Source organism: Canis lupus, chromosome 3 (genome assembly GCF_003254725.2).
Source record: "Canis lupus dingo isolate Sandy chromosome 3, ASM325472v2, whole genome shotgun sequence".
Lineage (NCBI taxonomy): Eukaryota > Metazoa > Chordata > Mammalia > Carnivora > Canidae > Canis > Canis lupus.
Window position 1 is genome coordinate 27,869,466 of NC_064245.1, and position 15,515 is coordinate 27,884,980.

At 41.5% G+C, this 15,515-nt stretch overlaps 1 protein-coding gene across 7 annotated transcripts in view; it reads left to right on the forward strand.

Annotated features, from left to right (window-relative positions):
• ARSB (arylsulfatase B) overlaps positions 1-15,515 on the forward strand; it is a 187,361-nt gene that overhangs the window by 96,389 nt on the left and 75,457 nt on the right. For all 7 annotated transcript variants that reach the window (XM_049108349.1, XM_035714317.2, XM_035714318.2 and 4 more), the window contains exon 6: positions 10,097-10,167. In XM_049108349.1, coding sequence (XP_048964306.1) covers positions 10,097-10,167 — 71 coding nt within the window. The remainder of the gene's footprint in view (positions 1-10,096; positions 10,168-15,515) is intronic.

A 15,515-nucleotide genomic window follows, 5' to 3' on the forward strand; every position in this document is an offset into this window, starting at 1 on the left:
AGTTTTTAAGAGAAGAAGATAGAGAAAATGATTCTCTCTCTTGTGAATAGGGGCATTTGAAGTTAATAGAGATATTTGGTAATAGAGCCTTGAAAATAAGCTGAATGAATGGAAATATAAACATTCAAGGAGATACTGAGGTCACATCTACATCCTGCTAAGGAGACAATTTAGCATAGTGGTTAGAAGTGAGGAATTCAGGAGTCAATTAGAAACTCTGCCTGAGTTTCAAACCCAGTTCCTTCACCTGCTCAACTACACAATCTTTCAAGTCACCTAACTGCACTGTGTCTAGATTGTGTCTGTGTCAGAGTGTCAATGATTAAACGTGATAATATACATAGATCATTTAAAATGGCATATGGCACAGAATAAATGCTCTATAAATGCTAGCTACTGTTATTCAAACTAGCCTGGCCAAAACAAAGAAACCTCAAAATAATTCCAGTTTGGTGGTTATGGACATGGATGAAACATGCCAGGTTTAGAGATGGGTCTCTGTCAATGTGAACAACACATTAGAGTTCCTTTTCTTTACATAATTCTTTGACTACTTACTGCCATAGTCATTCACGTAAGCTGGGGTGGGTAGTGAGCATTGTGCAGTAAGGATCCTCGAACAGTCCCACAGGTGCCTACCTTAAGAAGCTATTTAGAGAGCCCAAACATTTGCCAGAGTAAAAGCACACACTACTTTGCCATAATAAAGTGAGGTCATTGCAGGGACTTGTGTGATTATTGGAAAATCATTTCCCATGAACATCATTAGTCATTCAGAGATTTAAATTTCACAAATGGGATCAACAGTCTAACAAAGATAGTGTTGTTTGTACAGCAAACTATACCATATGCTTAATCTGAAAAATAGGGAAAATCCCTAGATAACAGATGACAACATATCTTTTTTATATGCATTTCATGATTAGTAGACTGTGACTTAGCTATATTTGACACTAATACTTTTCTAAAATGAGACTCTCACATGGGAGAGAATATTGTAATATGTCTTCGAAATTAAAGTTAAATTAAATACACCAGTGTATTTCATAAGGGGAATTATTTTTTTAAAAAGATTTATTTATTTATTTATTTATTTATTTATTTATTTATTTATTTATTTATTCATGAGAGACACAGAGAGAGCAGAGACACAGCAAAGGGAGAAGCAGGCTCCATGCAGAGAGCCCGATGTGGGACTTGATCCCGGAACCCTGGAATCACCTGAGCTAAAGGCAGACGCTCAACTGCTGAGCCACCCAGGCATCCCACTGAGCCATCCAGGCATCCCTCATAAGGGGAATTCTTGCCAGCAAGAAGAAAGAATGGGAATATAATGTTCCATTGTATCTCCATATTATTCTTATATCTGTATCTCAGATTATAGTCTTGTAATTGTGGTTCTGTTGTTTCCATGTCTGCAGAATCAGTATCCACATTTTGCAATATAAAGGGTGTTTTTAAGCTACCAGCTTATTTAGCATGCATCATATTCCAGGTTTATGTATGTGTGCTTTATGTATGCTGCCTCATTTAATTCTCCTAACAATTGTGTAAGTAGGTTCTTTTATCCACATTCTACTGGTGAACAAAAAGCTCTAGTTTATATAACCGTGTAGACCTGAGATGCAGACCCTGAAAGGCTGTGCCCTTAAAGACAGTGCAGGACTGCATCTGAGAGAGTGAGGCCTTCAGAACTGGTCAGGAGGAGGACCAGAAACTACTGAAACAATTGATAGCATCCACTTTCTAGTACTTTGGTTGTATGGAAATAAAACTTTGGAACAGTACAATTTACAAATAATCATGAAATGCTACAATGTTTGTAGTGTTACCTGTACATGCATAGATACATACAGAAGATAGAAGTCAACACATGTTATAATATAGCAATAGTCAGTCCCATAATCATGTATGAGTTTGATGAGGCCATTGTTTATTTGTAAGATTGTGGTAATTACACAGTTAATACTGCTGAAAACTGTCATGAACATGCAAAGCACTTTTTTTTCCATCTCACTTCGGTACCCATACCTTTGAGGAAGAGATTGTATCATATGCAAAAAGAGATGTGTTCAAAGTACTTTTATCTCTATACAGGGGCCTATTAAAGGGACTTGATTGTAGGAGGTTATCAATGGTTTTCTTAAGATAGTTTCTGAGGAACTAGAACTTCCTTTCAAGGGCAAGCCATTATCATCTACATGGGCTCATTATGTAAGTGTCCTGGAAGCTAGTCACTCATCTTTTCCTCTATGGAAGAAAATCAAGAATTTAGAACATTTAATCAAATGTGTTGACTTCATATAACAAGGCTCAAGACTAGTGATTCTCACTCAATAAATGGTACTGGGATAACTGGATATCTAATGCCAAAGAATGAAATTGGATCCCTACCTCACAGCACACACAAAAACTAACTTAAAATGGATCAGAGACCCAAGGTGCCTGTGTGACTCAGAGGATTGGGCAGCCGACTCTTGGTTTAGGCTTGGATCATGATCTCGGGGCCTTGGATTGAGCTCCTCACCAGGGTCCGCACTCAGTAGGGAGCTTACTTCAGGATTCCCCCTCTCCTTGTTTTCTCTCTCTCTTTTAAATAAATAAATCTTTTTTAAAAAAATCATGAGAGACCTAAATGTAAGAACTAAAATTATAACCTTCCTAAAAGAAAAGATCAGAGTAAATCTTTGTGACCCTGGATTAAGCAGTGGTTTTATAGATAAAACACCAAAAGCAACAAAAGGAAAAATAGATAAGTTGTACCACATCAAAATTTTAAACTTTTGTTCTGCAAATGATACTATAAAGAAAGCAAAAAGACAATGCAGAGAATTAGAGAAAATATGAACAAAACATGCACCTGATATGGGAATTACATCCAGAATAAATGCAACCCAATTATAAAAAGACAAATGGCCCAATTAAAAAATGAGCAAAGTATCTGAATAGATATTTCTCCAAAGCAGCTGTACGGTAGTCAATATTCACATGAAGATGAAAACATAAAACTGCAGTGAGATACCACTTCATACCAACTAAAAATCGCTATAATCAAGAAGACGACCATTAACAAGTGATGATGAGCATGTGGAGATATTGGAATGCTCACAGTCAGTGACAGTGTAAATGGTACAGGTGCTTTGGAAAACAGTTCTGCAGGTCCTTAAAAGGTTAAATATAGGATTACCATATGAGCCAGCAAACCCACTGCTCAGTATATATCCAAGAGAAATGAAAACAAGCTTCTGTACAAAAACTTGTATGCAAACATACACACATTACAACATTATTCAGAGTAGCCAAAATGAGGAAACAATCCAAATGTCTGTTCCCTGATGAATATGGATGAAGAAAACATGTTATATTCTTACAATGAAATATTATTCAGCCATATAAAGGAATGAAGTACTTGATAGATGCTGCAATGTGGGTGAACCACAAAAATGTTATGCTAAGTGAAGGAAACCATCACGAAAGACCACATAGTCTATGATTCCATTTTTATAAAGATTTTATTTACTTATTTGAGAGAGAGTGAGCAAGAGGGAACACAAGCAGGGGCAGAGGGACAGGGTGAGGCAGGCTCCCACTGAGCAGGGAGCCTGATGCAGGGCTTGATCCCAGGACCTGAGCCAAAGACAGATACTTACCTGCTTAATGGACTGAGCCACCCAGGTGCCCCTCTATGATTTCATTTATATGAATATCTAACATATGCAAATCTGTAGGAGCACTGTAGATTAGTGATTGCCTTGGGCTGCAAGGAGGGTAGGGAGAGAAGAACTGAAGGATAGCTGCTAGTGGGTGCACAGTTTTTATTTAGCAGGGGAGAAAAATAGTTTAAAATTAAATTGTGTTGATGGTCATACAACTCTGAATTTACTAAAAACATTTAAGTCTACGCTTTAAGTGGGTGAATTGTATCATTTGTAAATTGTATTTTAATAGTTAATTTTAAGAAAATTAGCATGGGTGCTTTTATACATTTGCATGCCCAGGCTGAAGTGCATGTCAACGAGAACACTCTCTTATGGCGTCAGTAGTTTTCAGAGCTCCCCGGGTGACTGCTTTGTGTAGAAGGTGAAGAATCACTGCTCTAGAAGAAGGTCTAAACTAAATGAGTTTCTAATTTAGGAAACTTCAAAAGAGTTCTGGTCCTATGTAAGAGGACTCCAGGAGACCTCCTCTAATATTGGTACTTAAAGTGTGGTCCTCAGAGCAGCAGCAACAGTACTACCCGGAACCTGTTAGAGATTCCTGGCTTCACCAGCTCAAAGAAATCAGAATCCACAGTTTAACAAGACCTTCTTCTAGTGGGTTGCCTGGGTGGCTCAGTTGGTTGAGTGTGAGACGCTGGATTTTGGCTCAGACTCAACCAACTCTGGCTCTGGTGGTGGCTCTGGCTGTCAGGCTTAGAGTTGAGGCTGGAGCCTGCTTAGGATGCTCCCTCTCCCTCTGCCTCTGCCCCTCTCTGCCCCAGCTCATGATCCTCTGCACATATGCTCTTTCTCTGTCTCTGCCTCTCTCTCTAAAAAAAAAAAAAAAAAAAAAAAGTCTCCTGGTGACCTAGTAGTAGTACCTGAAAGTGAACAGTTGTGCTCCAGAGCAGTGGTCACAACCCAGTGCCTCTAAGCTGCATATCAGATTCACCTGGGAGTTTAAAACAATATGAACACCTGGGTTCTACCCCTGGTGACCTTTCTGGTTATGAGGGACAGCCTGAGCATTTGGATTTTATCTTATTTTTTTAATATTTTATTTTTAAGTAATCTCTATACCCAATGTGGGACTTGAACCCACAACCCCAAGATCAAGAGTCTCGTGTTCCACTGACTGAGCCAGCCAGGTGCCCTGAGCATCTGGATTTGAAAAACTCCTCAGGCAATTCTTTTTTTTTTTTTTTTAAGATTTTATTTATTTATTCATTAGAGACACAGAGAGAGAGGCAGAGACACAGGTGGAGGGAGAAGCAGGCTCCATGCAGAGCCCAACGCGGGACTCGATCCTGGATCTCCAGGATCAGGCCCTGGGCCACCTATGTGTCCCTCCTCAGGTGATTCTAATGCGAGGCAAAGTGAGAAGAACTGGTGTAACAATACTGTTTGGGGACATTTAATGGTGAAGAGAAGAGATGATAGTTAAAAAAAAAAAATACGTAAAAACATGGAAGAGCATGCATAAAAAATAAAGATTATTGGTGACAAAAATGTCCAGAGGTGTAGAGGAATGGCAGTATGACCACAGAGGGTTTGCTCTAAAAAAACACAGGGGAGCACCTGGGGGGCTCAGTGGTTAAGGTCTGCCTTTGGCTCAGGTCACGATCCTGGGTCCTGGGACCCAGTCGTGTATCGTGCATTGAATAGTTTGCTTCTCACTCTCCGTCTCTCTCCCCATCACTCATTTTCTCTCTCTCTCTCTTTCTAATAAATAAATAAAATTTTTTTAAAAAAAAAAGACACAGGAAAAGGAAAAGATAAAAAAAGACTAAGCATTTTTCCATCCAGATACAAACCTTTTGTATGATCACTGGAGACTCCTCAAATTTAGGTGACTGCGGATTTGTGAGTTCTTAAACTGCATTGAAAATAGGTGCCTTCCTGTTGAACTTTTAGTCTATAAAGAGAATGTTAGCTTATTATCAGGGTGGTGGATATTTTTTCCCAATAGCCAGAGTGCTGGTGTCCAGTTCCTCAGCCCTGGGAAACTGAATTCCTACCTCGACTCGACAGGGGGAGCTGTGTGGGGTCGGGGTGTTTATGCTTCCCTTCAGGTGTCGCCAGTAATGGGCCACCGCTCTCCAATGACCATCGTCTCCCTGCCCTTGGCTGGTCACTTGGCAATCAGGACTCTCTAAGATTCCCGACGCAGTACCGGGGAGCTGGTGGTCTGAGATCCCCCTTCAGCCCCTGCCCCCCTCGCAGCCCCAGCAGCCCCTCCCCTGTGGTCCTGTCCCCCCACCACCACCTGAGTGCACACGCCCCCAGCAGCAGTCAGTGCCCCCGCTGCGCAGCCCACTGTGTATGGGGTTTCTGCAGCTCCCCAGGTGGATCTGGGTGGGGGGAACTTGGTGCAGCACAGAGCTTAAAGGGAACCCACAGGCCTTCCCCGCTTCTTCCTCCTCCCCTGCCTTTTCCTCCTCCTTCCTCCTCCCCTTCCTCCCCACCATCCCTTTCTTCATCCCTTCCACCTCAGGCTTTGAGACCCTGTAACCTTTACTGAAAGAAAAGTAAAAGGCTTTAGTAGTGAGACTTGAGAACCTTGTGACCTAATAGGACATTTTCTCCCTTTCGGTAAAGGCAATCCTGTTCTTTTTTTTTCCCTCCACTCCTAGCATGAGCCCAACACCTGAGCTTGAACCCTGAGATCAAGAGTCCTGTTGCTTCGCAGAGGGAGCCACCAGGTGCCCGAGGCAATTCTGTTCTTAAACTTACGGAGTTGTCCGACTCCTGAGGGAGTTACACCCCCATTCAGGGCGATAGTTTCTGAGTGGTTAGAATGCAATTACACTCCAAGGTTAACGTATTTAAATACTACATGCACATCCTAGTATGGATAGTTTTCCTCTCTTTAAGTTCCTAAACTCTGTAAAATATCCAAGCTTTCCCCTTGTTATATTTTTAAATGTTGTGTTTGTGGGACCTTAAATTTTTACAAATTATATACTCCTTTAAAAAAAAAATCTTAAATTTTGGGACACCTGGGTGGCTCAGTCAGTTGAGAGAACAACTCTTGATTTCAGCCCCAGTGGTGATCCCAGGGTCATGGGATGGAGCCCTGAGTGCATAGCCTGCTTAAGAGTCTCTCTCCCTCTGCTCCCCCTAAAGAAAATAAATAAAATATTAATTTTAATTAAAATATTAATTAAAAGTCTTAAATTTTTCTTGATTACAATAATAATGCTAGTTGTAGAAGTCGAAAGCCCTCTATAATCTTACCCTACCCCTCTGTCCACTCCAGTTAACAGTTTAGTGTATATTTTCCCATATTTCCATAATTACTTCCCATGTAGGTATGCATCTTTCTAAAAAATGCATCCAGAAATATTTCTGAAATCCATCATTTTCCAAAAGGCTAGCTCCAGGGAATGGTACATGGGCTTATCCAAGATTTTAACAACTTTTTATATTTTGAGGTGGAGTAACCTGAGATTTATGGTATTTTATTCAAGTGCACTTGGTTTCCTTGATTTATTTAATAACCTGAAGTGACTAAGGGCTTTTAGTCATTGTTTTAATCACTAATCACATACTGTGTCTTCCTTCTTGCCTCATATTCTTAACCACATCCTTATCCAAATATTCTGATTACTACATTTTAAAAAGTAATATCACAAAATAAATAAATAATAAAAAAATAAGAAGTAGTATCACAACCTACTTAAGAGAACTGGTTGTTTTTTGCTTTTTTGTTGTTGTTGTTGTTGTTTTGTTCCTGTTTGCATCATGGTGAGTCTGCTTGTGAAGATTTTTCCCAGCAAATAATCCATCACCAGGATTACTCATGGACTCTAGTATTCCAAATATCATCTCTTCTTTTAAGTGTCCTTATTTTGAAATATCTGTGGCTCTTTTGAATAAAGCAAAAAATATAAATGAATGAATATCATAACAGAGAAATTCTTTCTTTTTAAAAGTCGTTAGAAGAGGGGATCCATGGGTGGCTCAGTGGTTTAGCGCCTGTCTTCGGCCCAGGGCGTGATCCTGGAGTCCTGGGATTGAATTCCACGTCGGGCTCCCTCCATGGAGCCTGCTTCTCCCTCTGCCTGTGTCTCTGCCTCTTTTTCTATGTCTTTCATGAATAAATAAATAAATAAATAAATAAATAAATAAATAAATAAAATCTTTTTTAAAAAAGTCATTAGAAGAATATCCTTTATGGGATGCCTGGGTGGCTCAGTGGTTGAGCATCTGCCTTTGGCTCAGGGTGGGATCCTGGGGTCCCAGAATCGAGTCCCACGTTGGGCTCCCTCCATGGAGCCTGCTTCTCCCTCTGCCTATGTCTCTGCCCCTCTCTCTGTGTCTTTCATGAATAAATAAATGAAATTTTTTTTTAAATCCTTTATTTAACTGTGCCTAATGCTTTGGGATATTCCAGTGAACATGCTTTTTAAGGACAAGGGATTATGTACTATATTTTAGCCCTGAAATTTGGGGGTATTCCTTTGAATTGAATGAATTTTGTTTTGTTTTTCTGTAGTCCAGAAAAATTCTATCTTTATTTTAAGTTACCTTAAAATTTTAACATGCAAATTTTACTTAGCTAAATCTAAATTTCATCAATAGTAATAACTTCTTCTGAACAATATGAAGACTTTATAAAATGCATTCATTCTGATTTCCCCTTCTGACTTACTTGCTATTTTAACTCTGTTTACATTAAACCCACAAATTAGACATCATCAACTTGTTTAGATTTTCTCACATTCACCATTTTGTTTGCTAATCATCCCTTCTTGGTTTCAGAGCTTCTGGAAACAAACCCTGTCATTTTGGACTGGTTGACAGTCTCCAGGACAATCAGATAGTTAGTTGCCTCGAAGAAAATGAGAAGAGTCCTGGGAAATATGCCCCCCTCCCCAACAGTGCTGTCTTCTGTGCCCCCAGGACTAGAGGCATCCCTGTGTATTTCCCTCCCTTTCTCTAGTTAGCAAGTTTTATCGAGTAGAGAGAACCAGGACATCTGATAGAATACTAAAGTTAAATACGTCCAATTTGAAGAGCTGTCGTGTTTTTCTGAGATCATATTCTTCTTACCATTTTTGCTGTTATAATCTTTATTTTAGGGGTGCCTGGGCAGCTAAGTCGGTTAAGCGTCTGACTCGATTTCAGCTCAGTTCATGATCTCAAGGTTGGGAGATTGAGCCCCAAGTCGGGCTCCACACTGGGCGTGGAGCCTGCTAAGTTTCTCTCTCTGTGCTCTGCCCCCCCTTAAAAAAAGATTATCTTTATTTTATAATATAATGATGGTGGTAGTGGAAGTTTGGGATTTTTTTAATTAGTTAAACTTTATTTAAAAATTTGTTTTACTTGGCAAAAACAACATTGCCAATCACAACCCAGATTTTTTGAAATTTTATGGACCTTGAAATCCCAAGCTACTGCCGTAGACAACTACGTGTAATTTTAAATGTGGGTATTGGGTTGCCTGAAAACATGTCCTCTTGGTTACATCAGGGTCCTTAATGGTTTTTCAGGTGTATACAAATCTTACAGTGTTAACAGTACTGTCCAGCCTTTAGTTGGGTTAGCAGGCAGTCCTTAGGACTCTCCCAACAATTGAAATTGTTTTTTACATAAGGCTGGGTCTATACTAGCAAAACCATGCACATCTCACATATATGTGGTGATGCTAATGCTCTCAATTTTTTTTTTAAGATTTTATTTATTTAAGAGAGAGAGTGGGTGGGAGGGAGAGGGAAAGAGAAACTGAAGGAGACTCCTCACTGAGCTTAGAGCCCAACGCAGGACTCAGTCCCATGACTGTGAGATCATGACCTGAGCCAAAACCAAGAGTCGGACACTTGACCGACTGAGCCATCCAGGCGCCCCGTTACTCCCAATTTTTTTAAGAACACCATTTTGAGAGTCATATGATCTAATATTTGGCCAATAACTTTGTGTCTCTTTACTCATAATATAAAAAGTTGGACTGTGATCCCTAAGTTTCCTTTCACCACTAATGTAGGTTGTGATGGTAGTATTGATGCCGCCAGCCTGGTAGGTGTTCTTTCCTCATCTTCCTGTGAATGGTGGATGTGAAGTCTACACAGAATGACTTGAGTTCTCATTTCCCCTTTGTGAAGAATGGTCATGTATAAATATAGCCACATCGTTTATTGCAAAGGGTCACAGGAATCTTATTTTTAAATTGTGGTATGTGTGACACTGACAGATGTTCACTCATTACTATCTATAATGTAGACAAATAATGATGAATTAAAGATGCACCAACTACAGATTTTAGAGATCTCTGAATTTGTGACAAAGTTGTTAACTGGCAAGTTTGTTATTTCCTGGAAGTACAAGGAAGGGAAGTATTGAAAGTCATCATATTAATTTGAGAGGAAACTAACGTTTCGTAAAAAATTCTCTTCTAGCGAAGGAAGCCCATCTCCCAGAATGGAGCTGCTGCATAATATCGACCCCAACTTTGTGGATATTTCACCATGTGAGTACCTCATTTATCGCTACTAAACTTAATTTCTTTAGCTAGCAAAGCCATTTGTGTTGCCAGGTTGTCTTCAGCCTTGCTTTCTCCTTTTCCACTTGGGTTTGCTGTCAGGATAAACAGTCTCCACGACACCTGTTGTACTGACCTCACTGGCTTTGGTGCTGTTCTTGGCTCTGCCACTTACTAGCTTCGAGCCACTTCAGCTCCCTACTTCAGCTTTGCCGTAGGACCTCAGAGGCTCCTGCTCATTGCTCACATTCAACAGGACCATCTTATTGTTGCCCTCTTCTCACCTGACAACCCCAGAGTCTTCTTCCAGGAAACCCAAGGTCAGATAAGCCGCCATGTCCTCTGACGGAGCTGGCCACATGCTGCCCAGCACCTGCTGTGTCTCAGAGGTGTGACTTACCTACCAATCGGGGAAGCCATTTGGCTGGACTGTCTCCTGCCTAAGTTAAGCCATAGTAGCCCCATTAATTCTTCAGGGAAAGAGGCCATTTATTCTCTTAGATCACAACAGGCTGTAACGGTCTGGTGCATATACTAGGCTAGTGGCCCCAAGAACCCTAGCCTAGTGAGTTTGCATCTGGAAAGCCTTAACTCTTAGGCCCTTTGTCCAGCCTCCCCCGTCAAGCCTCATCTCAAGACTCTTCAGAAAACAGTGCTCTTCAATTCCTTTCATTCCCTTAGGTGCTCACATCCCCTCCTTTCTAGACATAGGGCCCCTTCACTCACTCATTCCATCGTTCAGGCTTTCCTTACTTCTTTGTCTCTCCAGTCTGTGGCACAACCAGCCCCAGGATTTCCCTGCTCAGATAACAACCTGATAGCGGTTGTGTGGCAGGGAGCACTAGAGGACCACTTGCTCTGCCAGCTGCATCCAGCCCCTCCTTGCCCTGTGAGACACTTACCCTTTCTAAACATGTAAATTGTCATATTTTGTCTTGAATATACTTGTATGCTTTTCTCTGTAGCTTCAACACCTTTTCTTGCACTTCCACAATTTTTCCTCATCCCTTAAAACTCAACACAAATGTCCCATATATGTGAATGCTTCTTGGAACCCCACAAAGTCCTTCTTCAGCATCCGTTTGTATGGATGTGCATAAAGCCTTCAGTCAGTTCCCTTATATGTGCCTTCATTTCCCATGAAGCTGAGAGCTCCTGGAAGTCAGGGTCTATGCCTTATTTATCTTTCATCCTCACAAGTTAACACAAATACTCAGCACGGGGTAGGCCCTCAATGATGATTACTTGAAGACTAATGGAGGAATGTTGGGATAGAATTAGGACAAAAGTGGAAGCACTTTTAATTTTAAATTCAGAAAGGAAAGGGCCTGAGGCAGGTCGGGATGGCTATAGCATGGAGAAATTGATATTTCCGTTGGAGTAACTTTTGTCAGTGAGAGAGGCAACGGTAGCCACTTGTCTATGTGGTAGCCACTAGCCGTGTGTGGCTATTGAACACCTGAAAGGTAGCTAATTGTGAATTGAGATGTGCTGCAAGTATAAAATACACATCAGGTTTTGAAATGGGGCTGGTGGGAAGTGCCGAGGTGGCTCATTTGGTTAAGTGTCTCAGTCTTGGTGGTGGCTCAAGTCATGATCTCAGGGTCGTGAGATCAAGCCCCATGTTGGGCCCTTGCTGAGCATGGAGTCTGCTTAAGGTTCTCTCTCTCCCTCTCCCTCTGTGTCCCCACCCTCCACTCGTGATTACGTGCTCTTTCTCGAAAGAAAGAAAGAAAGAAAGAAAGAAAGAAAGAAAGAAAGAAAGAAAGATAGATAGATAGTTTAAATTCTAGATTTCTGCATAACCCAGCCACAGTACTGCTTGCTTCAGGGTTCCTAGTCAACCTGCTGTGGGTTTCACTACCTTCCCCGTAGTGCCCCAGCTCAATCCCCACATAGACACCTTGTTTCTCCAGTATAAAAGTTAAGGAGGTCATGGAACTCAGAATAGAGAATGGTTTTAGTTTTGCCACCCATAGATTATAAGCAAGTCCCTCCTTTTCCTGGACTCAGTTTCCCACAGGCTAAATGACGGACTTACAATGACTCTCTACTGCTGTTCCAAATTCAGGGACATTTTCTGGCTTTCTGCTGCCCGCACCCCCCTCCTCGAAATCCACTCCAGGCCTCTCTATTGGCCTTCCCTGCCCACGAGGGACTCTTGCTCTGACTGCTGCTTGTAATGAAGGACACTGTCCAGCATTGGCATTGACATAGAACCACATTCACTGCTGGTCCACAGAAACAGGGCTTTCATTTCTGTCTCCACCTGCAACTAGGAAAATGCCCCTCCTCCTCACACAAGCACAACACCTTAGACTTCTCTCCCCAATTTTGATATTCATTTTAATCCACTGTGCAGCAGAAGCTGAAAAAAGGGAAGCTGTCTTTGGGGGGTCTGTTCCTTCACAGGAGGATGATACAAGCTCATTTCCTTTTCTATGTAGTTAAATTTGGGGGCGGAATAAAATCCATCAAGAAGAAAATATGTATTTATAGGACAACAAGCAAGTCTGTGAATCATTTTTGTAGAATGTTTTGTGAGTATGTTCTAGAGGCTTTGTGGAATGAAATCATACTGTGGCCAATCTCGAGTATAAATTACAGATTGAGCATTGAGTCAGTGTTATCACAGAACTATTTCTTTGGTTTCTAACTCCAGTACTTCTCAGATTGTCCTTACTTATAGCACAAGAGGGTGGTATTTTACTTCTTCCTTCCCAAAAGCCACTTCACCAGTTTCCTCACCTATGAAGTGAAGATTGAATTAAAAGATGTCTGAAGTCCCTTCCAGCTTCAACATTCTGTGGGTCTCTGCATAAAGAGGATCTCAGAGGAGCAAAGCTGCTGACTCAGTTTCTCACCCTTTCCACCCTGTGTTCATTAATGAGCAGTGATGTAACCAAAGGCATGGTTGTGAATAGATAAGTATTTTATAAGTAAAAATGTGAGAAATCTTTGAAGTGCTAGGGTAATTAGAATTGTAGGATTTCATTATAACTACATCCTGCCCACTTTTCTGATCCCTGTTCTAACACATCACTGCATTGATCCACTTCTCCATCTCCCTCCTCCCCTTCAGTGGGTCTTGTTGGGGGTTGTGGACCAATGTCTCCTCCTATAATGAATCAGAGGAACAGGCATTAGACGTTTCCCAGGGGAGCCCTGCCTTCTAGGTAGTACACATCCCCTCAGAAGCTGGCCTTTAGGGATTTAGCAACTCTACCACCTTCCTCTTATTCCAGGAGCACAGGGTACCCCCCAGAGGCCCTTCCTGCTGGTGAGTTGGGGCTTTTTTTCATGGCCACATACCCGTGGTATATTGTGGATTGAGTATGAATAATAAAGATATTCCCCAAAGCCTGAGACAGACACAAGCACACACCAGAGGTTATAGGGTTTCCCAGAGACCCAGAGATTGTGCAGTAAAGCATGAACAGTCTCAAAGAACCACAGATCACACTCATTCAGATGGCTACTATCTAAAGAAAGAACAAAGGAAGGAAGACAACAAGCATTGGTGAGGATGTGGAGAAATTTGAACACTTCTGCACTATTGGTGGGAATATAAAATGGGATTGCACTGTCGGTGGGATGAAAGGATAAACAAAATGTAGTCTACACATATGATGGGCTACCATTCAGCCTTAAGAAGGAAGGAAGTTCTGGCACATGCTACAATGCGGATGAACCTTGAGAACATTGTGAAATAAGCCAGTCACAAAAAGACCAAGTACTGCATGATTCCACTTACATGAGGTCCCTAGTATAGTCAAAATTTGGAGACAGAAAGTAGACTGGTGGCTGCCAGAGGCCGGAGGGGGTGAGATGGGGAATTAGTGTTTAATGGGTATAGTTTCAATTTTGCAAGATGGAAAGAGTTCTGTGGGTGGATGTGATGAAGGTTACACAAAGGTGTGAATGTACTTCATGCCACTGAACTGTACATTTAAAAACAGTTAAAATGGTATATTTCATATTTATTTTACCACAATTAAAAATAAATGAAAAATGCAAAACCAAAAAAAAAAAAAGCATAGAAATTCTTGAGGACTGGGTCTGTATCTTTTTCATTTATTGCCATATCCCCAGTGCATAGCACGGAGCCTGCATCATAGCAATTTCTCCATAAATACTTGTTAATGAATGTTAATAGATCAACAGCTGAAAGCCATTGTCTCCATGTCTCTTAGCCTTCCCTGAACCTAAAAGTACCTCCAGATGGCAATTCACACCCACCTCTTGATCCCTGAACTTGCATCTTACATTTTGTTCCTAAATAAAAATAATCTAATTAAGATTAGGAAGTGCCTGGTGACCATTAACATTATCATCTACAGCTGCTTGAAACTGCTGGTCCAGTTTATAAATGCCCACCCTCACTCCCCCACTGCATTGACAGTATCAGCCAGCAGGGGTGATGGGAGAGTTTTCCCTCCCTTTCTTCCATCCTTTCTCTAGACCTCCTTGAGAGACAAACATACATATTTATAAAGTCGCTTCCTTTGTACTTGGCCCAGCCTGACTTCCCCTGTGAGTCCAGGGCACTGCTGCTTCTTACTCTTCTAGAACTTTCTGTTCCCTTCCTGGCAAGTTCCCTTGCCTTGTTTCATTGGTCACTGTCCTCTCAGGGCCCCAGATCTGCCAATGCTTTCATCTCCACCTCACCCCTCATCCCCATGACCAGTGTCAGACGTGTGGGCTGTAATTGCTTTCCTATGTGCTTTGAGGAAGCCTTTTATTCATCTTTAGAGGCTTTGTTCCGAGGTAACCTTGGACAGATGTGTTCTGGTCTCCATTCAGATGCTACCTTTTTTCTCTTCCCTCCTTCCTTTCTAAGAATAGATCCTAAGAATGAGTTATTCCTCAGGTCTTTGAAATATTTCTTTCTAGCAGGCTGACCTTGACTCAGTGTCCTTCTCAAGCAGTACAGGGTAGTCAGTGAAGGAGGCCTGCGAGAACCCAAGGGACTGGGATGATGCCATTTAAGCTCATTTATGGGAAGCCCAGAACTATCTTAAGTGGCAAAAAGCAACCGAGATCCAAGTTAGGCCTTGAGGTCCAGCAGGTGTGAGTCCAGCTCAACAACGTGCTTCTGAGGGTCACCAGATCCAGACTCCCTTAGGTTCTGGCCAGCATGCCTCAAAACCATGAGGAGAAATAATTTCAAAGGAGTTAGCTTGCCTTAGAGAAAATATATGCAGCCATCCCGCAGTAACCAGCCTTGACAGGCACTGTCCTGAAGGAACGAGCCTATGCCATCTGAAACCACGACTCACCTCGGCAGTCAGACGTGACATTCTGTGTCTCCTTAGAATTCTCACATACATCCAGTC